At 34.3% G+C, this 18,208-nt stretch overlaps 2 protein-coding genes across 2 annotated transcripts; one reads left to right on the top strand and one right to left on the bottom strand.

The window, feature by feature from the left end:
• The first annotated feature begins 481 nt into the window (after positions 1–481).
• On the top strand, positions 482–7,114 carry LOC132030920 (carbamoyl-phosphate synthase small chain, chloroplastic). The gene is made up of 10 exons (XM_059420716.1): positions 482–641; positions 2,542–2,683; positions 3,868–3,956; positions 4,040–4,100; positions 4,181–4,248; positions 4,347–4,475; positions 4,560–4,669; positions 4,758–5,105; positions 5,666–5,831; positions 6,607–7,114. Exons 1-10 carry the CDS (start codon positions 518–520, stop codon positions 6,654–6,656), a joined length of 1,287 nt encoding a protein of 428 aa, XP_059276699.1. The 5' UTR covers positions 482–517; the 3' UTR covers positions 6,657–7,114.
• Positions 7,115–13,087: 5,973 nt separating this feature from the next.
• Positions 13,088–17,565, bottom strand: LOC132030919 (cytokinin dehydrogenase 3-like). The gene is made up of 5 exons (XM_059420715.1): positions 16,856–17,565; positions 15,763–15,890; positions 15,125–15,382; positions 14,464–14,732; positions 13,088–13,788 (listed from the first exon to the last, which is right to left on the bottom strand). Exons 1-5 carry the CDS (start codon positions 17,487–17,489, stop codon positions 13,497–13,499), a joined length of 1,581 nt encoding a protein of 526 aa, XP_059276698.1. The 5' UTR covers positions 17,490–17,565; the 3' UTR covers positions 13,088–13,496.
• Between the last annotated feature and the right edge of the window lie 643 nt (positions 17,566–18,208).

Here is an 18,208-nt window from a genome sequence, read left to right as displayed (position 1 = left end):
ATTCTTACATTGATGAATTTTTGTAAATAATTATAATTTGACGAGTCGTAGTAGCTAGTAATTGTGTCAATTAGCATTTGTTATTAAAATATCGTATTATGATTTTAGGATAATGTATTATCTAATTCATCCTAAAAGTTTTAATTTTGTTTCAAACTTATCTGTATATATAGGATTATGGTTTGTGATAATTTGAGATTAACAAGTATGTCTGTTTCGTACGGCTAGATATTCTTGACAAATTTTAGAACTTACGGGCGTATAAGTCATGTTTCATCTTTTTCTCTTTCTAAAGTGAAATATGTTTTGAAAAATTATGGCCAAACACAAACGCTAACAATATTTACAAAATATGTGAACTTTGACTATTATTTAAATAAGGTTGTTGAAATCGGTCCATTAATTTTGGTAAGTCCGACCCAAATAAGAAGCCCAAATTAAAACTAGGGTTAAGTTTCCCACTTTCATTAAGAAAATTGTCTTTTATTTTTTTTTTGTTCCTTCTAGAAGCTAAGCTATGGATTGTGCTTTGAAGACTCACAATGCAGTGTCAATAAGCAGTGCATTATTTTCAAAAAACTCTACAAATTTTAGAGTTTTCACTGTTAAATGTTCTTCCAAGAATGATGGTGCACTATCTGGTTAGTTTTTTTTTTTTTTTCCTATCTTTGCCTTTCATGTTTATAATTTTCTTGTCAATTATTCAAGTGTTATGCTTTGTAGTGTATTTTTTTTTCTATTTTCTCTTCAGGGTGTTGGATTATTGGCCATTGTTTGTTACTCTCTCTTTTCCAATTTGTTTGACACTTTTCGTTTTAAATATTTTGGAATAGAACCTACATATTTAGAAACTGCTGTGAGTCATATAAAAAAAATGAAAAAATTACACTGTATGTTCATTGGGGCAATAATGCTGCCAAAATTGACCCATTTTTTTAATTCTTACAAAAAATGACATAAACTTTTCTCTCTCTAACTCTCTCTCACTTTCTCTCTCTCTCTCTCTCTCTCTCTCTCTGCCTTTGTATATATGTTTGTATATGTTGGTATAAGTGTCTGTATATGTTTGTATATTTTGGGCTATTTTTTGTAATGTAAGTTTTGGGCTATTTTTTTGCAATGTAAGTGACCAACTTGTATATTTCTGAAATTTTCCCTAAAAAAATTACAGTCAAAGAACAACTCGACTCTCGAAAAACGAAAAGTGTCAAATAAATTGGGACGGAGGGAGTACTATTCAAGTGCTATGGTTTTTGTTTTCTTTTTAGGGTTTGGATTGTTGATGAGATTTTTTTTTTCCCAAAAATATCCTTATTGGTTGGACCAGTTCATTGCTATTAATATACTCCTTATTGGTTGGACTAGTTAACTTACAGTTTGTTTGGAAGGTTGTTACGTATTGTTTCATAATGTATCGTATTATATCAGTTGGACTAGTTAACTTACAGATTGTTTGGATGGTTGTTACGTATTGTTTCATAATGTATCGTATTGTCCTGTGTTGTATTGTTTTGATGTAAATACAACGTTTGGATAGATTATATTGTTTCCTGTCGTTACATAATGTTATAAACTTACAAGAAAAGTAGGGCATAGTGTAGAGCTATCATAAAAAGGTAGGATAAAGAATAAAATAAGATTATTGGATAATAACTAAATTTTGACAACCGAAAATGGGATGATTGAAATTTTTTTGTGGAAAATATATTCCTCCATACCAAACACACCCTTACAAGGAGCTGCTCATGCTATTCTAAGCTAGAAAGGATACAAGATGAAAAAATAGATAATAAAGAGAAAGAAGGAGATAGAGGTGCTGAAGAAAAGCTCCTCTGTTCATCCTGTGAACTATTTCGATCGAAAGGAATAGTAGGACCTTTGAGGGGGTTTAAAGATTGTACAGCTCAGATTAAACTAAAATGTATCCAAATTTGTATAGCTGAAGTGGAAGGAATGCTGTAGCTTAATCGGTCGATCATCTACTTTTCTGGACTCCCTTCAGGCTTGGAATGAGCAGAAAGCATTAAACTTCTGTAATGTATAGTACCTCCTTTGTACTACTTATACAATAATATTACCTTTCCTCAAACCAGAAAGTAAAAGAGGCTGAAGAAAAGCTAGCAAAAATTGCAAGGAGACATGAGAATAGTTTGCATTTGTTTATGCATATTTATGTTTGTAAATTTAGATGTAACCTTATACTGTTTTTCAGAGAATCTTAATTTCAAGCCATATTTTGAATTCAAATGCTTGTGTCTCCGAGTAACATACATTTGAATACATTTATTTAACTACTACTATCATATAAGCACATTCTAAAAACAAAAATATAAAAAGTCAATTTACGTTTGTGAGGAACTTTTCATTTTGTGGCGAGAGTCTGCGTTATTTTCCATTTTTTAGCTCAGTACTGTTAAGTTTTCTTTATATTGTTGTCAATTCATTTTATGTGCTCAAGGACCTTTTATTCTCCTTATTTTAGATTTATTTGAAATTAATACCTTATATTAAAACTCTGAATGATTCAATATTTTCCTGCAGGAGCTGCAGGTCTGGTTGAAAGACCTTGGAAGGTAGCAGATGCTAGACTTGTTCTCGAGGATGGTTCAATTTGGAAGGCAAAATCATTTGGTGCTCGTGGAACCCAAGTTGGAGAAGTGGTTTTTAATACCTCTTTAACTGGGTAACACAATTTCTTCTGCTTGCTGATTTTATGGCTACATATCGTCTAACATGTCTTTAGCTTTTGGTCTTATCCGTTTTAGGTGGTAGTTAGAGCATTCATAATGAACTAGTATAGAACTACTATGGGCTTTTGAAGAATCATTCCCCACATATTTTTGAAATTTGCTGAAGCTGTGATTCCATTAAGTTTATTTTTATAAGATCATTGGCGATCACTTTAGCTCAATAAATAAAACAGTCTGTACTGTACTCCTTGCTTGCTGACTGCTGTTGAAGAACATTTCTTTCCCTTCGATCTGTGTAGCCTCAGTACAGACCAAATTCTAGTGGAGCTCTGAGCCTCTATGTTAACTCTAAATGAATTAAAGAAATAAAAGGTGAATAATCATTATGACATTCCTGTTACCATTATCAAAAAAAAAAAAAAAATCATTATGACATTCTTTTCCCACAGCTAGTATCGACATTTACATTCTGTAAACCTCTAGCAACTTACTTCAATAGCCAATAAGGAGACTGAATTGCCTGTATGTAAAGAGCACATCTTATACAGTTGAGAGGAAATTTTTAGCTGCCAATATGCTGATCAATCAACTGAGTGTCTTTAGTAGAAATTGAGGTTTTAGACCGTTATTTCTCCCTAAGGGAGTTCTATCATTTATGAAATATTCATATAAAAGGTGTGACAGCGAACGAAGTCTGAGAAATATGGTGTATTACCTTGTTCGAAATCTGTTATTGTGAACATCAACATCAGCTTCTAGTTCTTTGTTGATCTGCTTCACATCTCTTTGGAGAAATTCTTTTAAATGATATAATGGCTGAATTTGGAGGAATCTAAATTTTGAATCCTGGATGACAAAGTTGTGTCTTTTTGGAAATTGAAATTGAAAGAAGTCTCTAAATGCGGAAAATGAAAGAGGTCTCTAAATGCCTTTGAAAATGGAAATAATGTACTAAGGACGGAAAGTTGACATTGTAAATCCCAAGCATATATATTATCTTCGCTACCTATAATTTGGATGCTTGATAATACCCCATAGAGTTATTCAGGGAGTGCAGGAAAAAATGATTTTTTATTTGCTCTCTGCTTTCATCTCTTTCTACTTCTTGCCACTTTTTCCTTTTTCAGATTCTTTTGAGTGTCTATTTTCGAGCTATTTCTATTTCCTGATATTACAGGTATCAGGAGATAATTACAGATCCCAGTTATGCGGGCCAGTTTGTGTTGATGACTAACCCTCACATCGGGAATACTGGGATCAATTTCGGTGCGTTTAGCGTTTGCTTCATGACTAATTGTTATTTTGGTTCAAATAATCTTTTGTGACTGTTTTTGAATTTCTCTGGGCAGATGATGAAGAATCGATGCAGTGCTTTCTTGCAGGATTAGTAATTAGAAGTTTAAGTATCAGGTTTGGTTGCTATGCCCTGCTATCCAAATCAGGCTTCAAACTGTACGGTGTTTATACTTAAACTGTTGTATGTTTTTTAGCACCTCGAATTGGAGATGCACAGAGACACTTGCTGACTATTTGGCTGAAAGGAACATCATGGGTATATGTAAGTTCTATGTGTGTCCGATAGAAGACCACTTGCCATTTCCATGTCAAACTGTGGAATTCAAATTCTCTGATATTAGCCACTCTATCATGCAACAGATGATGTCGACACTCGAGCAATTACGCGGAGATTGAGAGAAGACGGAAGCCTCATTGGAGTCTTGAGCACAGAAAATTCAAAAAGTGATGAAGAACTTCTCGAAATGTCCCGTAAGTGGGACATTGTGGGTAAGTTACTGGCCTTGTTTCTTCCTGATTTCGGGAAATTTCAAGAAAAAATAATTTTATTATTAATGTATTACGGTTGTGTAGGTGTGGATCTAATAAGTGGTGTTTCATGCAAATCTCCTTACGAATGGGTTGATAGAACAGGCTCAGATTGGGAGTTCAATGATAATGGAAGAAATAAAAAAACTTTCAATGTCAGTATTGTTAGAGTTTATTAGATTCTGGAAAAGAACATTGTTTCTGTGAGAAAACTAATTCATTTTACCCCTCCGGTGGATGAAGGTCGTTGCATATGATTTTGGAATCAAGCATAATATACTGCGGCGCTTAGCATCCTATGGCTGTAAAATCACTGTGGTTCCTTCAACATGGCCAGCATCTGAAACTCTAAAGATGAAGCCTGATGGGGTTCTTTTCAGCAACGGGCCAGGAGATCCCTCTGCAGTTCCCTATGCAGTTGAAGCGGTAAAAGAACTTATCGGAAAAGTTCCTGTTTTTGGTATATGTATGGGTCACCAGTTGCTTGGTCAAGCGTTGGGAGGTAAGACATTCAAAATGAAATTTGGTCACCATGGAGGAAACCATCCGGTTCGAAACCTTCGAAATGGCTGTGTTGAGATCAGTGCCCAGGTATATGCTATAGAAAACTCTAGCTGATTGCTGCTATGTTGATTTCAAATTTTCTGTACAATTGCACCTCAGTTCATCAACATTTACTTCCCTTAATTATGGTCAGTGCATGCTGAAGTGATGACAGTCTAGTCTTTTAGTTTAAATAAGAGTTCTGTGTACTTCAGATGTGTAGCTTGTACTTCAGGTCTCTGCACTTTTGATCATTCTGACTGAATTTTCACAAATTTAACGAACTTTTAAGTACTAAACCATTTAAGTATTGGTGTGTTAAGTGTGCGCTGTCTCCATATTTGAGCGTAATATAATTTTTAAAATATGGTAAACATCACATATTTCATACATATAGGGATTAAAGACACAATTTAGTTAATTGAAGATCAAAAGTGCGTAACCACATATTATAAGGATCAAAACCAGAATTTAGCAATAATTGAGGGACCAAAAGTGGAATTATCGCTAAATAATATAGACTTCAGATGTGTAGCTTGGGTGTTCACTTATAAATAATAGTCATAAAAGTTAAATATTTTATAATCTTGATGAATTTCCATTTGCAGAATCACAACTATGCTGTTGACCCTGAGTCTCTTCCAGAGGGTGTAGAGGTGACTCATGTAAATTTAAATGATGGAAGTTGTGCTGGTCTTGCCTCCTCTAAGATGAAGCTCATGTCACTTCAATACCATCCTGAAGCATCTCCAGGGCCTCATGATTCCGATCCTGGTAAACATGTCCTATTTCTTGTATACAACAAACTTAGCAAATTTGTTCAGCGGCTGTCCTTAACCGTAAACTTTTAACAAATATTGCCTTCTATTATGAGGATTGACCAAAACAATAAGTACAGTCTTGAGAATAATGATGTCACATCCAATCACTTCTAGAAAAGAATATTTCTGAAGAACTACTTTATTTTGATTAATCCTAATCTAGGATTCTGCTGTCTAAGGGTGTGTTTGGTAGGAAGGAAAATGTTTTCTAGGAAAACAAGTGGGTTTCTTACTTATTTTCTAGTGTTTGGTAATGAAGTAAAAAAATATTATCCAAGAGCATTTATATGTAATCTAGCAAAACACCATGGGGCTGGGATGGGGTGAGGAGTGTGGGTGGCAGGGGTTGGGATGGTCAACATTGGGGATTGGGGACGTTGGGTGGGTGCGGAGGAGACCATGAGCTTGAAATGTCACTTATGGAATTTCTTTCCGTACTTCCATTAGGGAAGTCATTTTCCTCATTTTTAAGGAATTTATTTGAGAAAATATTTTCCAGAATATTTTGACCAACCAAACATACGAAAATTGAAGAACTTTCTCTTATGTTCATGATAGCTCTCTCTTATTTCAATTTCCATTAGAACTCTTGAGACAAATAGAATGATAAAAGAATCAAAAAAAAAAATAAAAAAAATCAGAGTAAACCTAGATTTCTGAGTGCAGCTATTTGAATCAAGGCATAATTATGTCAAAATACTCATCGTATCCGTTCTTTACCTCGGCAGTATTTGGACAATTTATACAACTCATGAAGCAAGAAAAAGTGAAGGCATAAGTCAATCTATGTTGCTCAGACTCTTCAAAATTGTCGACGGGTGCATGTTGGATACTCCAAAATTAGTCATTTTTAGGGGATTCGGCATGGGTGCGGAATCATTTTTGGAGAGTCCGAGAAACATAAAAGCCAATCACCTAGAGGCTGAAGCAGTAGTTCGTAAGATATGTTTGAAGGAACCACATTCCGAAAAGGAGAAATTTGATAAGATTTGCCATCAAGAAGTTAGAGAATCAAGTCAGAGCAATCCGTCGTGCTGCACTTCTTTGCAATTATATTAATGGATATATGTATGGTTCTAAGTTTTGTTCAAGTAGAGGCTGTGACTTTGTCCAGTCCTAAGACATATTACTGCTAAGTATTTGTTTTGTGTAAGACTACTCCGTGTCTCTGGTCTGGTACTTGTAATAATACACTTGTTTCTGCCTTAAGCAAATGTCACTTAGCGTTCTGTTTAAGTTGCTGGTGTGGTTTGAGGAACTACTAGGGAAAGGGCTGTCTCATTTACTTGCAGGATGTTATATTAACATCATACTACATATTTCTCTCTTTTATGGCACAATGAACAAAGGGAAAGATCTGTGTGGTGCATGGATATATAAAAAGCGTAGTTATACAAGCAATCATACACTGTGCCGGAAACGACAACATTCTCATTGATTTCCCAATCCAGCATATATTAACTGGTATGTAAGTGGCACTTTGGACAAGTTTAGGCATAGGTGGAATCAAGACGATTGTAAGAGCTAATAATTGTGTCTCTAAATTTAATAGCTGTGTATATTTATATATATATATATATATATTTTGATTGAATTCATATTTGGACGTCTATCTTTGCCTCTGTGTTTATGGTAATAGGATTGTCGGATAGATCAGATGAATTGTCATTTTGGTACAAACCCAGGAATACTTAGGCCTTTTTCTTTCTATTTTATGTAACATTAATGATAACCTTCAATTCAAGTTATTCTTTTTGGACGAGAAGAACAATTTATTGTTCTGAAAGCATATCCTATACTAAGTAGGCGTTTGGCCATTTGGAATTTTGAAGTTGGAGTTGAAGATGAAATTGTGTCTGGTTATAGTTTTTGCAACGAATATTTGGTTGTTTGAATGTACTGAAAGTGAAAAAAAGTTTTTAGGTGTTTTTTAAATTCCAAATACAACGACTTGAAGTTGTATTTGGAATTTTCATGGCCAGATGTTGATTTCTAAATAAATTGAAAACGTTTTCCAAAAAAAAAAGTGAAAAATTCTTATGGCCAAACAGGTCCTTGCATATTCAAGAAACAAAAAGAAAGTAAAAGGGAAAAAGAAACTTTTAACCAACCAAAAAGGAAGAAGAGGGAAAAATCAGTGAATCTAGAAAGTCAGAGACAAATTAGCAGCCTTTTGCCTTTCAATACAATCCAACATTCTGCCTTCCATGTTCCCGGTATAATCATTAATCTAAACACACATTTATTAAATCCTGGCTTAACCACACATTGATGCTTGCTTCTATTTATAAGCATTCAATATTCAGAATTTACTCGTAGTGTGTTTTATATATAGTTCATTAATTAAAGTGGAAAACATTTTATGTTAGGAATGTTTTTTTTTTTTTTTTGTCTCTAAGATTTCTAATTAAAATAATATTTTTCAGTTTATTTCACCACCTTTCTTCGTGACAATATATTAATGATAGCTTTTTTACTTCAATCATAAAGTGCAAAAAAAGATAAGAAAAGCATTACATTCATCATAGTTGCCTCGTGTGAAAGATCTAGTATTCATCATATATAGTTGATTTTTCTGCAGTAAAGGACCATTAAACTATGTTTTCCTCTTGGGTGGGGGTGGGTTGGGGGACGGGGTAGGCATGTACTTGAGAGAAACTGTTCCATTTGAAATATTTTGTGCAACTAAAAAGCTAAGACAATATAATTATCTTTATATCAACAAAACAAAAACAAAAAAGTAAAAAAGATTGATACGCAACAAGTTCACCTTATCTAATGAGATTGAGGCTATAAATGGATGATTTTATAAATAATGGATGATTTTATAAATAATACACGACAATCTTCTACAGTGTCACACTTATAATCTGTATTATGTGATGGCATGTTTTGAAAGAGGGAAATAGAAATGTGATTGAAAAAAATGCCTATCTATTAATATTATGCAAACATATTAGTGATTATGCTAAGGGAAATTGTTGCAACATCCCTAGTCAAGATTGTTATACTCAAACAAGTCAAATTAGTAGCTTAGTGTGAGGACCCACCATGTCATCATGCCACATAGGTGCCACTTGGCACATATATTTGCCATGTGGGATGATTACATAAGAGGAAGAGTAGATATTATGGGAAGAAGAGTTATAGGGAGGTTTGAAAACTAAATTTCATGGTATTATATACAGTTGTGTAGAGATTTTGAATTTATTAGTAAATATGTAGGGACTTGTATAATAATTATTATTTACGTAATTAGTCCCAGGTGAAAACAGGGTCATTCATTTGTAAAAACCAAAGCAAAAAATCAAGTCTTTTATAATGGCCAGCAAATTCTCTTGTCTTTCTCAATTATATATTCGATCTTGAGTGTAAACAAAAAGAAAGATCGTGAGCAAGAAAAAAAAGAAAGTTGTCAAACCAAAAGGGGACGTGACAACGTGGTAAAAGGTTACGACTAGGGAATTGACGACGGAGAAATTTTTCAGCCAACGTCATCCCAGGATGTTGCTTTACAGCATAGAAGAATCATAACAAAGAGGAATGCGCCTACAAAGCCACGGTGCGCCGGAGGTTGTGCCAAATTTACATTTTAGAACCATCCTTTTGGAGGGCCTTTCAAGGACAATCCGCTCGGTAAACTATTCATGGGTTATGAAGGTTAATGTGGGGATGGACGCCATCGACATATTTGCAACGTTTCAAGGTGGAATCCAACATTCTGGGGCATACTCTTGCATAAAAATTGAAAAATCCTAAATGACTTGGAGGGGCGTATTTATTAAAAAACCTTGCTTAGAGTGCGGACTCGTGGAGGCGTTGAGTACTATCGATGCCATGAAGGCAAAGATAGTGGCACTTAAAATAATATTTTTCAATGTTTTGTTAAGATCGACCAATTTCTTCATGTTCAAAGGGGTTATAGATGGAGAACTTTCTTTGGCACTTGGAGAACTATTTCGGGCATGGCAAAGTGAGAGACGAAGGAAAGATCAACACCGTCGTGTTGTCAAGAGCGCCATGCTATGGTGGACTCAAAGGTCGTCGATGTGAAACGCACAATCAACACGTGGGATATTCAAAACGATATATAGTAATGTTTTGTGCGAGGCAAGGCGCAAACTTAGAGATAATAACGGGGAGCATCCGCGACTATATATAGTTCAATTTTTCTTCAAATTGACCTCACTAGTGATGACTTGTTGTTTCACTTTATGGACGGGTTGCAAAATTGGGAGGGGGTTGCAACGCCGTCATGTACATAGACCAAGCCATAGTGGAGGGCGAGTCTTTGATGGACTTCGAGCATGACAAGCACTAAAAAGCCAAGGCAATGAGTCAAGGGGTAGCGATGCCAAAGGTGGGGAGATCAAAAAAAAAAAACAATACTCCAAGAAAAATGAGTTCGATCGACGCAAGTCAAGTTGGTCGTCATATAATGAGAAGGCGCCGAATGGAGAAGAGGGATGCTACTAAATGCGGAGGACAATCGCGTCAAAAATAGCCCCGACACGAAGAGCATTAGCGCTGTGATGGCAAGTTTTGTACGCAAACAAAGAGAATCGCAAATTGGGGACGAAATGTGATTGAAAAAGATAGTCAAACCAATGATAATAAAAACCGACGTGGATGCATAACACATTAGCTCGTGTATGCTAGACCGGGGCGACTCATAATTTTGACCATCCCTAGTCAAGATTGCTTATAATCCAAACAAGTCAAATTAGTAAGCTTAGTGTCCCTTTGTGCATTGAAAAAACGACAAATTAAGTGATATCTTTGACATTGTTTTCAAGACTTTAGACATTGCCATGTGATGATCGATCCCTACCTCTAACGTCTCTTGGTCATGAATTACGGTGCCTACGGTGACTATTTCGCAAAAAGAGATGCTAAGACTTTATATCATGTCGAGGGGCTCAAGAAAAAGACATTCGTGGCAACCATTACAAGTTTGAAGGAAGATAATGGTACCCAAAACAAGCCGCCTTGGATAGATAATTTAAAACTAAAAACAAAGATGGTATTTCCGAAGAGCTACTAAGAGCTTGCCTCTTGGGCGTGAAGATCACAAGATTGAGTTGGAGCATGAGCAGGAAAGGGTCAAGTCATGCATCGATTACCATCACCGCCTCACACGATGGGGAGATTGAAGTTATCAATAGGCCGAGGGGGGGGGGGGAAACAAGGGCAAAACCTTCTTAGTACATATGTTGGAAAAATTGAAGATCGTAAAAAGACTTGTGGAAGTTTAAAGACAAGGTCATTCACAACGGTGCGCCGCGGTATATTCGGGGAGGGAGGAGAACCAATATGTCATCATGCCACATAAAGAACTTGGCACATATATTTGCCACATTTAGGAAGAGTGGATATTATGGGAAGATTATTCTAGAGTTATAGGGAGATTTCATGAAGAACTAGAATTTCATGTGGATTTGCGTGGAAAGAAATTAATACTTAGTTGTGTAGAGATTTCTAGAATAGGGGCTTATTAGTAAATATATGGGGACTTGTATAATAATTATTATTTACATATTAGTCCTTTTGAGTAGTATAAATAGGAGGGTATTCATTTGTTAAAACCATCAAGAAAATCAATCAGTCTTTTATAATAAAAAGCTTCCTTCAATTAATTTCTCTTGTCTTTCTCAATTACTATTCCTAAAACGATCTTAAAAACTTTTATTGTATTTTGGCATAGCAAGATCGTGAGCAAGTTATGCAAGAACGTGAGCGAGTTGTCAAGTGCCGCACGTGCGCTTAGTTGAAGGCTAAGGACGTGACATTAGTCTCCCCTTTGTGCAGAAAAATTAATTAAGTGAATATTGATTACATTGTCAAGACTCAAATTGGACATGCTGATTTTAAATGAATTTTTGTAAAAATATCAAGAAAAAGAGATGCTGAGATACTCTGGTAAGTTTAAATCTATTTCAAGTCTTGCCGCAGAACTATAGTGTATCAATCAAGAGCTAAAACTAACAAAAAAGATGGCATTTAAAGAAGCGAAAAGACATCATTTTCCCCCCTAAACTTGACCGCACAACTCACTTTAGCAATTTAACTTAACATACATTTCTTTACCCCTAAACAACTTTCAAGTTTATTAAATACCATTTTGGTCAATCCAAAATCTTCATGGTTGGAAGTTCTCTCTCATCGCCACTCAACGACACATCATTAACACGTCAGATAGTCTCTCTTTTCTCTTTCTCTTCCTCCTGCTCCTACTTTCTCTCTCTCTCTTCTTTTCTTATTCTTTCTCCACCTTTCTTCTTCCATCAACAACAATTGCTACTTTTCTTCTTCCATCAACAACCATGGAACTCCAAAAATCCAGAAAAATCAACAAAAATCAAACTAAATCACTCAACAATTATGACAATTTTCGCCAAATCAACCCCAGATGGAAGGAGATTTTGCTCCAAAAACAAAAAAATGAAACTCGGTTTGGAGATTTTTCTCCAAAAAATGAACTTAGTATTCCCCAAATGCCCAAATTTGTTCCCTCTCCTTTGCATCAGTCAAACACACTCTCTCTCTCTATCGACAAGCATGACCCAACAGAATGCTTCTTCTTTGATCATCCAACCTTTTTTTTTTGTTGTGGGGGGGGGGGGGGGGGGGGAATATATTTCCTTTCTGCTGAGCAGTGCAAAAAGAATGAAGAAAATCATGATTTAAGAAGTTATGGAGAGAAGAATATTGTCCTCCTTCTTACACTGTGTTTTTGTAAGAAAAATTTGTTGGTGAAGCAAAGGGAATAGAAGAGCAAATGGTAGAAGCAAATGGTGGGGATATCACTTTTTTAGATTCTGACGATGGAAGTGGAAAAAAGTGGTAGAAGGAAGATTGGAAAGAGACGATGGAAGTGGAAAAAAGTGAAAGGAAAATGTAATAAAAAGAAATTAAATAGATTCTGACGTGTCACTTTTTTAAATATTTACGCGCTTTGATATTATTTTTTTTGCCACGTCAGTATAGGAGATAATATTAATTTCACTTCATACTAGATCAGGGGGTATATAATTATAAGTTAAGTTTAGTTGTTAAAATGAGTTGTGCGGTCAAGTTTAGAGGAAAAATGATATATTTTTTCTTTAAAGAACTGAAAATGAAAACAGACTGCTCGTGTGCGGTCAAGCTTATAAAGAGAAGGATATACAATATTACCTTCTTAGTACTAAAATTGAAGATTTTAAAAATATTTGCTGGAAGCAAACAAGGTCATGTCGAATATACTTGGAGGGAGGGTAACCAATATAGTCGTACACATAAAGAAGATTTGACAATTTAGGAGAATATGCTAAGGAAGGTTGGAGTTACTTCTCATGAAGGAACTGAGCCATGTGGCTTACGAAAGAAATTTTGATTTTTATTTAATTCATCTTTTCTTTTCTTTTTGATGCTAAAGACTGATATATCATAATTAACTAGAAAACATTGCATCATTATACTTTATCTTTCAATTAATGTACCACAAACGAAATCAACTAAAACAATAAAAACTTTTATTGTATTTTAATATCATTATAGCACAATACAACTAATTAAGCACATTGCCCACCACACCTATGCTTATCCTACTACATTATTGGTGAAGAACTAATTAAAACTAATTAAAAATTCTTTGTCCAGGTGATAGAATCATCTTTGGATCAAACTGATTTTTTCTTTGTTGAAAAGTGTTCCACTTTTTCCCAAAATGTTTTATCCAATCTTCCTTTGTTTTGTAATGTGGAAGATACTGCTTAATGTTGAGGCCAGCTTTGTCACAGAAGTTCAATATTTCATCATTTTGAGCATCCAAAATCTTGCATTCATCACATCCACTTGAAGAATGCAATAGCCCTACACAGTAAAATGTCTCCTCCTCTGGTATCACTGCTGACATTCTCTCATCCCATCTGCATTTGAAGTTATACACACTGTCAGTGTAAAAAAAAAAATTATAGAAAGAAAAGGTGAAGCCATAATTTGAAGCTTATTTTTAAGTTACTAGATTCTAAGTTAGTAAATTATATATATATATATATATATATATATATATATATATATATATATATATATATATATATATATATAACAAACACAAGATTTTAACCATATCTATTGAATTTTGCCGAACTCATAAGCTATATTCTAACTCCGCCCCTTCTTGAAAATAAGACCGCTAACCTACAACAATAGGTAAACCTGACCTGATTGTGTAAATTATTTTACACTGACATGTATATAACTTAAAATCCATAGAAAAAATTATTAATATATATTTTTAATTTATATACATCAACAACGTAAAGCATTTTTCTATTATCAGGTCACACGAGAGATTCTAAAAACAAACTTTCATAAAGAGCGAAATTTGTAATCTTGAAAATAAGAGATAAATAAATATAATTTGATATTGTAACTTTTATTTAATACTACATGTATATATAAATTAAACTCTATATTTAACTCATTATCTCTATATTTATAATAAGAGAAAGGGAGGGGAGGTTTGCCCCCGGGGCGGGGGGGGGGGGGTGTTGGAGCGGAAAAGAATCAAAAGATAATGGAAAGAAAGTTTTTAGGAGTACTTTTTCCTGCTTGTTGGGTATACAAGGATTGGTCCAGTTGGCCTGTTTTGTCTGAGTATAATGTCCACAAAAACAGCAGCATTGAAATCCATGATAGATGACTTTGGTACAAACAGATTGAGCCATGGATGAGGAACATCCCACATTCCTTTTGATTGCAGCTCTAGTTCCCCACTTCTTACTCTATTCAAAAAATCCACATAAGTGGCATCTTTCTTGAACATAAATCCAGGCAAATAGTTTAACCCTTTTACCAACTTCTTCAATTCCTGCACAAAACAAAAAATAAGAGTAAATCTAGTGTCTAGTGTTTTAACATAGTAATATATATATATATATATATATATATATATATATAGAGTAAATAACATGTTATAATCGGTTAATATACATTGATAGTGTCAAAATCAATACATACAAATACTACTCCCTCTGTGCCGATATATTTATGTGATGTACTTTGACCGGACACGTCATTGAAAAAAGAAAGTAATTTTTTTGACTTGTGATTCAAAACAAGATATAAATATTTGTGTGGCGATATAACATCTCATTAAGGGTAAAAATAGGTGAATAGGCAAAATATAATGGTCAAAATCACATTGAAGTTTAAGACTTTCTTTGTTCAGTACAATTGCAATAGTAAATGCATGGTATATACCTCATCAATAGTATTAGCAGTGTGATCATCATAGTACTTGACCATTTCTATGCAATAGATAATTCCATTTTGGGATAATAAGCTACCAATTTTGGTCTGATTGGAAGGTGAGAAAAATGAAGATCTCCAGTTATTTACTGGGCTTTGTTCCATAATTAGTGAGCCTTCAACATAGTCCAATCCATCAATTGAAATAAGATGTTCTTGATCTTTTGTGAATTTTGAGAAATCATCATACAACATTCTCATCCATTTCACCTACAAGAAAATAAAACAAAAATCATTATGGATCTGCAAAAAAATCAGATCACTTATAAAGTAGTTACAGGCAAATCACTACAATAAACATAAATTGGTAAAAATGGTAATCCACTAGGGGCTGTTTAGTTACAGGGATTACGGGTTATCCCAATATAAATTTTGGGCTTAAACTTGCTCGGTATTTGGTTGTGGGTATTAGCTAAAACTTGGATAAAATTTATACCAAAATCATAAGATTATCTATATCTCATATAGAAGGTGAATTATCTGTCCCGGTTATAATCTTGGGAGAGCCTTTTTTAGAACCAAACAACCGCTTACTGTGCTATCACAAATTAGACTATATATACATATATTAATTAAGAGTACATACTCACTCTTGTCGGTGCTTTATCCAAGACAATTCTTGCCCTGGTTATTATTCCAAACTGTCCCAAACCTCCTAAAACTGCAAAAAATAGCTCTGAATTCATGTGTTTGGAGCAAGTCACAAATTCCCCTTTACCTGAAACCAAACATGAGATAGAAAAAATTAGGTACAATCATTTCATTATGTTATCATGCAACAAAAATACTAAAGTGTATCTCTAATTGCGTGAATATTTAAGGAAATTATAAACTAGTATGTCGGTCATGCACTGATATATATCAAACGGAAAAGGCTCAAATATGCCATCGAACTATTGGAAATGGCTCATTTATGCCACTAGTCAATAGTTTGGCTCATTTACACATCGAACTATTGGAAATGACTCATTTATGTCACTCATCAATAGTTTGACTCATTTATACCATCGTCGTTACCAAAATGACTCATCCATGTCAATTTTTCATCAACGCCGGTTTTATAATACCATATATGACATGTGGCCTCCAACTAGATTATGGTTGTGGGTGGGTCGGGTGTATTGCTCGAATTTTTTATTAATTTGGGATTTAAAATTGGGTTGAATTAATAATAGGGGTCTACATCGTTTAATCAAATCATTCTAATTTTAAATCCAAATTAATAAAAAAAACCGAGTCATACACCCGACCCACCCACAACCATAATCTAGTTGGAGGCCACATGTCATATATGGTATTATAAAACCGGCGTTGATGAAAAATTGGCATGAATGAGTCATTTTGATAACGAGGGCTGCATAAATGAGCCAAACTATTGATGAGTGGCATAAATGAGCCATTTTCAATAGTTCGATGGCATAAATGAGCCAAACTATTGACGAGTGGCATAAATGAGCCATTTCCGATAGTTCGATGGCATATTTGAGCCTTTTTCGTATATCAAATATAGTAACAAGTACCAACCTACCACTTCCAAATAATAAGTCAAGTTTTTGGTGACACATCTAGTAATATATGGTGAAATCTTACCTACAAGATCTTCCAGGTGGAAAAGCAGAGATCACAACCTATCAAGGGATACTAGGCACATCCTTTTACAATAATGTGCTTAGTAAAATTTACCTGTAATAACATCCAATTCATGAATATTACTGATTTGAGGACCATGTCGGAAAGTTTGGCCACTAATTCCGGCATTAGAGAGAGTACCACCAACGGTGAGGTACAAATAATCCGTCCACGAGACAGGTGCTAGGCCATGCTCGAGGGTGGCATGAAGAACATCAATCCATAACTGCTCACCTCCAACATCCACATAAAACCCTAAAGAAGAATCCCTAGAAACCCTAATTCCATTATTTGAATTATTACTATTATTATTAGTTAAAGAATTCATTTCCACAACAACCCCATTTTGTGCCATGGCTTGTCCCCTAATGGAATGGCCATGACCTCTGGCTGCTATATGAAAAGGGACAGAAAGTCCACAGGAAAATTGAATGAGGTCAATTATGTCATTAACACAAGAAGGATGAAGAACCGCAGCTGGGAATATTTCTTGAACAATTTTTCCAAAATCTTTGGAAGATGCTTTAATGGCATCTGAATTTGTACTAAGTTTAGATGAAATATTAAGGGATAGAATTTCATAAGTAATAGAAGGACTCCAAGGCCTTAAGTTTCCTATAATGGACATTAAACTACTGATAATGAAGAAAATAATGAAATTATGACCATGCGAGAAAAGCTTAGTCATTTTAAAATAGGGGGAAATAGAAGATCAAAGAAGGAAATTAGGAGTAGGTGATTTTTGGTGAAGAGAAGAGAGAGTGATATGACTGTATATATAGCGGGGAAATAACAATATAATATTTGCATGCAAAAGAGTAAATAAAAAATTCTTGGATATAGTAGCAGTACAAGATTAGATCTTGAGAAAATAATAGTAGACATTGATGGAGAAATCTTTGCAAAAGGACAAGACTTGTGTGATTATTGCTCTTTTGTCTTTATGTTCTACTACGAAACTTTCTCATGGCAAAGAAAATATTCAGCTCTTTCATCTGTTCATTGTATTGTCATTGCATGATTAATCAAGAATTCAAGATTCCACAAGCCAACCACTTATGGTGTCAGTGGTGGAGCCCTGAATTACATTAAGAATAATCAAAATATAAAAAAGTAAGTTATCGAAAAATCAAGAAAAGAATTTAACACGTAGTATTATACTATATACATAAAATAAAAAATTAACCTATCTAAACAGTATTTGTGATTTTTAGCAAAAGGGTATCAATTAACACCCATTATATTGGATATCAGTTTAACCTGATCGACATAGTATATGCACCAGACTATACTAATTTACGATGGTTAAGTTATAAATTAATGTGAGAATACGTCAATTACTTATAATATAGTGATAAGAGTGGTATGTGAAAAAATATATCATGTATTTTTCATTAAATTGGGGTA

The sequence above is a fragment of the Lycium ferocissimum genome, chromosome 9 (genome assembly GCF_029784015.1).
Source record: "Lycium ferocissimum isolate CSIRO_LF1 chromosome 9, AGI_CSIRO_Lferr_CH_V1, whole genome shotgun sequence".
NCBI classification, from domain to species: domain Eukaryota; kingdom Viridiplantae; phylum Streptophyta; class Magnoliopsida; order Solanales; family Solanaceae; genus Lycium; species Lycium ferocissimum.
This window is presented reverse-complemented; position numbering and strand designations above follow the sequence as displayed.